Source organism: Pteronotus mesoamericanus, unplaced genomic scaffold (genome assembly GCF_021234165.1).
Source record: "Pteronotus mesoamericanus isolate MK-2021 breed Mesoamerican mustached bat unplaced genomic scaffold, CSHL_Meso_final contig_74, whole genome shotgun sequence".
Classification (NCBI taxonomy): Eukaryota; Metazoa; Chordata; class Mammalia; order Chiroptera; family Mormoopidae; genus Pteronotus; species Pteronotus mesoamericanus.
Genome location: NW_026555247.1, coordinates 1,110,146 through 1,116,023, shown reverse-complemented (window position 1 = coordinate 1,116,023; position 5,878 = coordinate 1,110,146). Strand labels below are relative to the sequence as shown.

Below are 5,878 nucleotides of genomic sequence, written 5' to 3'. Positions count from 1 at the left end.
GAGCAACCCATAGAGAAGTGCTTTATCATTTCTAAAGTATTGGCAAATATAACAATATAGGCATTTCATTGGTTAGAAAACGATCATCCAAATTCCACTTTAGGCGAATTGCCCCATGGATCACTCAGTGACATTTCAGATATGTGGAAAAGTTTGCTTCCTGGGTTGTGATATTTCCATTACCCTGTGAATTCCCAGTGCATCAGCTCTGAGTTACTGAGGTGTGGCCCTCTTTTTGAGTAACCTCAAATTCCAAGTCTTCCTGCTTCCTGTGTTCAGTCATCCTTTCTTTTAAAATCTTTCTACACGCACTCTAGCTCTTTTCTCATCTGATGGGAGGAGTTTGGCATCCACTCCTCCCTGCCCCAATATTTTTGAGGATTTCAGGGGAGGACAGCTAGGGGCTTACATGCTCGTTGCCGTCTTTTACTCTGAATTACTGATTTTACCTAACTGCTACCTTTCCTCCTACAGTTAGTGTCCTCTCTCCACCCTGAGTCACCCCATACCCTTTTGATTTAATTCCTATCTAAATTACTGGAAGAACACTAACATCTGAAACAACTTTTTATAGAAGAAATGAGAACAATGGAGGATTATTACAGAATGTGCTAGAAATAACTTCAAATGTCATCAGCTAATATTTATTGAGTGTCTTCTACATGCCAGACTTTGTTATTGTTCTGGAAATATAAAAATGAATAAAACAGACAGCCCTGGCCAGGTTGCTCAGTTGGTTACAAGGCCGTCCCAATATGCCAAGGCTGAGGGTTCCACCCACTATCAGGGCACATACAGAATCAACCAATGAATGAACAAATAAGTGAAACAACAGAAGGGTGATAGAAAGAAACATTGATTTCAAGTTTCTCTCCCATGCTTTTAGAGTGGCATCCCATACACCAAAAGGTTGCAGGGTCAAATCCCATTCAGGGCATGTAGAGGAGGCAGCCTATAGATATTTCTCTCTCACATCAATGTTTCTCTCTCTCTTTCTATCCCTCTCTCCCTCTCTCTCTCAAATCAGTGAAGGTATGCTCCAGTGAGGATTTTTTTTTTAATTAAAAAAATAAACCCCTATTTTCTGGGGGTTTAGGTTCTAGAAGACATTTATTTATGCATTTTGTTGATTGTCTGTTGTAGGTTAGATAATGATAAGAGGAATGGAGAAAAACAGCGAAGAGAAAGGAAATGCTTGCATGTCAGGTGATAGAGTTATAAAGAGAACGTGAAGGAGACCTTCACCTAAAGACCGAGGACAACTGAGGGAGAAAGATCTGTGGGGAGAATGCTTCAGTGCATACACAGACACTTCCGTCATTGCACAGAGTTCTGTTATACTGGGTGTAGAATATAGAGTACAGAGTATTATTATGAACTTATGGATTTCACATATTTCATGTGCAGTTATTTTCTTTTTGATGTTCCAGCTGTCCCATTTTTGGCCAGTGAGAGCTTCTTTTGAAATGACAGTCATCTATAGTGTTTTTGTTATCTGGGTAAGAAGATAATCTGTGATTATTCAATACATTATTGCCTCAGCCTTTGAAAGCTGCTCTTTTTCCAAGAAGTCTTAGTTACTTGCAGTGAGATATTCAGAGCCTGAGCATTATGTTTTGGATAGTTCATTGCTTTGGCTACTAAGTTTTAAAAGAGTTTCTGAAAACTTCAGCTCTGGCCAGGTAGCTCAGTTGGTTAGAACATCATTTCAATACACCAAGACTGTGGATTCAATCCCAGGTCAAGGTACATACAAGAAGCATAGATAGGTGGAACAATGAATCACTGTTTCTCTCTCTCTATAAAATCAATAAATTAAGAAAAAAAACTTAAAAAAATGTAAATTGTTTAAAAAAGAGAAAACTTCATAACTAAAAAAGAAATATTTCCCCAAATCACTTTCTCATACCAGGAACTTCCATGTTCACTTTTAATGAAAATAGGATTTTAGTTTCAGGAAGAGAGAGTAGTGAGACCCTAGAATAAAACACACACACACACACACTATGTGGGTTATATACCCCACTTTATTCTGGAAAGGATGCAAAACCACCATATTTACTTTTAAAAAAATATAAAATGCTCTTTTTAAATTGTTTCTTGCTAAGCACTACTCCACTAATAAAGCTACCACTAATTCTATTTGTGCAATGGGCCACAGACCATGTACTGTTTGTGTCTCCCCTAACCAGTTCAGGTGTCGAGGCCCCAATCCTCACCCAACGTGATGGGATTTGGAGGTGGAGCGTCTGGATAGTAATTAGCTTTAGATGGGGTCCTGATGGGATTAATGTCTTCTAAAAAGAAGAAGGAAGTAGAGCCTTTTCTCTAGGCCAAGTGAGTGCACAGCAAGAAGATGGGTGCCTAAAAACCAGGCACTGGATCTGCTGGTGCCTTAACCTTGGACTTGCCAGCCTCCAGAACTGTGAGAAATAAATGTTATATAAGCCCCTCAGTCTTTGGTATTTCTGTTATAGCAGCCCAAATAAACTATAGAACAGTGTTGTCCATGGTTGTGCAGCTGAAAAATACTTCCACAGAGGCCGGGTTCTCATCTTTCACTGTACCCAAATATTTTAATGTCATTAATCTGCTGCGCAGGCCTTAAAGCTTCACAGATTGAAGACCACTGCTGGACCACAGCCCTCGGAGGCCGGCCGGCGGACTCTGGCGTTAGTCTCACCTCACGGGTACATTTGCTGGAAACTCAAGACTGGCTCTCTGAACAGACCCATTGATTCAGGATCTGCTGAGTAGGGGGAGGTAGGGGACAGCTAAGTGATCCCCAAGTGATTCTTAAAAACACCGAAGTTTGAGAACAATTATTCCCAAGGCTGTTAAAAGCTTTCAAGTCAAACTCCATCTTCCATAAATCTTTACCTTCCTCTCTCCAGTCAATCACTTTATGTATTTTGTAAAAGACAGAATCCTTTGGCTAATTTTCAAGTTTTCATTTGCTTTGTTTCTTTGGCATTTGCAGTATTTACCCTCTTTTCTTCCCTTTTCCGCACCTTCCGAACAGTGGAATGTGGCTACTGTTTGGAAGGCAAGAACAGCTCAGCCCAGCATATTACATTTAATAAAGAAATGGTGGTTTAAATTCAACGTCAAAGCATAGTCTTCCCTGGTCTGGGGATGAAATATTAACCAGGCCTCAGAACCAAAGCTACTCTGAGCAGACCTCTGTGTGCTTTCCCACACTGAGGAAGACTCCTCTGTCCTAATGTGTGTTAAAAGACACAGGGTGAGTTTGCCTAAATGAACTGGAACTGCCCTCCGGGTCCTAGAACAACATCGATGTTAGGTGGTGACAGCCCTGGGGGAGAGCAGTGTCTTCCATCTTCCAGCCAGCGCAGAAATAGCAGGAGACTGCTGGGTGGAAAGCAGGTAACCTTTGGCAGGCAAAGGAATACGTTTGGGAAATGAAGAGCTCCTGCTTATAGACAAATAGGTCAAGACTGATCAGACTGATCAGTGTTACCCACACTGATATGGGTCTGTCTGAGCAGGAAAACAAGGACTTCTTCTTTGTCAAGTTGTCTGCTTTAAAAGAAAAGAAAAGAGGATAGAAAGGAAAGAAAAGAAAAAAGGAAAGAAAAGAAAGAAAAGAAAGAAAAGAAAAGAAAAGAAGAGAAAAGAAAAGAAAAAAAAAATCCACTGAAATATTGCTTACTTCCTAGAAGGAAGGGCATATTCTTGCAGTGAACTCCAAAGGATGTTGGACTCAACAAGGATGTTAAACTGTCTTAATCTGAGACCATTTGTTTGCCAAGAACCAAAAATCAATCAAAACAGTTAAATAAAGTAGAATTTATTTTAAAGACACAGTTGTACTTTGTGTCATTTGTCAATGCTATGATTAGCAAGGCAGTCCTGTGAGGTCATACACTAGGTTTGCAACGTACACAACATCATGTTGGTAGTTCTTTGAGCATAGAAGGAGCTTTCAGAGTTTTTGGTGTTTCCAAAACTGAATGAAAACAAAGTAAAAAATGCTGACCACTTTGCTCTGGCCATCAGGGAGCCTAGAAAGAATTTTAGTATTCATTTGCCTCAACTCAGGACCCTGGGGGACTGGGACATCGGTGAAGTTATCTATCTACCAATTTTCTTTTTCTTTCATTTAAAAAGTATTCAGAGTTTTATGTTTTAATTCTATAAATTGTCTTAAGGCCTATTCATTCATTCATTCATTCATTCATTTATATTGATCCTAGAGAGAGAGAGAGAGGGAAACATTGACCTGCTGCTCCATGTATTTATGCATTCATTGGTTGATTCTTGTATGTGCTCTTGGCAGGAATTCAACCCGCAACCTTGGTGTATCTGGACAACACTCTAACCCACTAAGCTACCTGGTGAAGGCCTAAAACCTTTGTAGAAGTGAAGTTTTACTTAAAAAAAAAAAAAGAAAAGAAAAAAGCCCTGATAAGAAACAAAAGAACTACCAGGTGTAGGAACTGGTGTCCTGTGGTTTAAACCTACTAACCATCAAAGGGCTTAGGCTTTGCTCCCAGTCCTGGCTTGGGCCCCCATGGTGACCGTGGACCTGCTGCGGGAAGTGCCTCTTAGACTGTCCTCTAAGGTATATGACAGAGGCCCAATTCCCCAATAAGTTCACACCCCAGGGCTAACATACGCTTATATCTTCCTTCAATTCTAGCACCTTTGTTCTGGGATTTACATTAAAAAGTGCATTTATACCATTGCCACATTTCTGAAAACCTTTCTTCCCCTTTGTTGAAAGCTAACAAGACTCCTGGACTTTTTGTTGTTAAATTTTTAATCTTGGCTCTGAATTTACTTTACGAATGCCTTGTTTTCTTGTTTGCAAAGGTAAGTACTAAAACTCACACATGTTTGGTGAGGTGGAAATCAAGATAGCCTTTTTGAAAAGTCAATTGGCAATATTGGAAAACAAAAGTGCATGTCCATTTATCTAGGAACACAACTTATAAATACATTTCCATATGTACTGAAGATACAGTGTAGAACAATATTCATTACAGATTTTGTTTGTCATGGCAAGCAATGGAAATAGCTTAAATGTCCATCAATAAGGGGACTAAATAATGTCTAATGGTTCATCCATAAAATGGAATGTTGTGGAGTCATTGAAGAGAATAGGTAGATCAAAATGTTCTAAAATAAAACAATACATTACTAAATTTTAAAAATGGTAGAAAAATGACAGACAAATTTCTTTGTCTTGCACAAATCATACACATATGAAGAATTAGACTGGATTCAAATACTGGCTCTGTCACTTTCCAGTGACCCTGGAATGCTCCTTAATCTCTGAGTAACTTACATGTAGTGACTGTCTTGTCAGGTCACAAAATGCATATACAATAGTGCAACCAGGGCGCAAACCACTTTCCTAGTAAGTGTGAACATGTAATGATGATGATGATCACATTGAACATTTGGGTGCTTACCTTGTGTCAGGCATTCACTGTATTAAGAGCTTTATATATATTCATTTCATCCTTAGAACAACCCTGTGAGTATTATTTTCTTTTTTTTTAAAAGAAAGGGTTCACATTTAGTATTGAACCGACCTACTACTGCAGAAAAAAATCAACAGGAAAAATCATTTTTCCAAGAATGTCCCAATTAAAATGCCCAGCTGTCAAAACAGTAGTGATCTTTTCAGTGATTTCAAGATGCAGGCAACCTGGATACAGTGTATGTACATGAGCCACCTCTCCTGTGCGATCCCTTATAGACCCAGTTTGGTTCTTCCCCAATGTCTCCTCTTGGAGTTATACCTGATGTTATTACCAGTTTTTATTTGAATCCATTGGGAAATGGGCTGATTCCGCATTTGTTTCTTGCCCAAGAACCTCTTGATCCTGAAAGTCTTGCGAGAAGACAT

At 39.3% G+C, this 5,878-nt stretch overlaps 1 protein-coding gene across 1 annotated transcript; it reads right to left on the bottom strand.

The window, feature by feature from the left end:
- Positions 1 to 5,722: 5,722 nt before the first annotated feature.
- LOC129078843 (60S ribosomal protein L39-like) lies at positions 5,723 to 5,878 on the bottom strand. The gene has a single exon (XM_054583822.1). It carries the CDS (start codon positions 5,876 to 5,878, stop codon positions 5,723 to 5,725), a length of 156 nt encoding a protein of 51 aa, XP_054439797.1.

Coding starts and splice junctions, on each gene's coding strand:
- LOC129078843 (XM_054583822.1), bottom strand. CDS start 5,878: ATGTCTTCTCGCAAGACTTTCAGGATCAAGAGGTTCTTGGGCAAGAAA.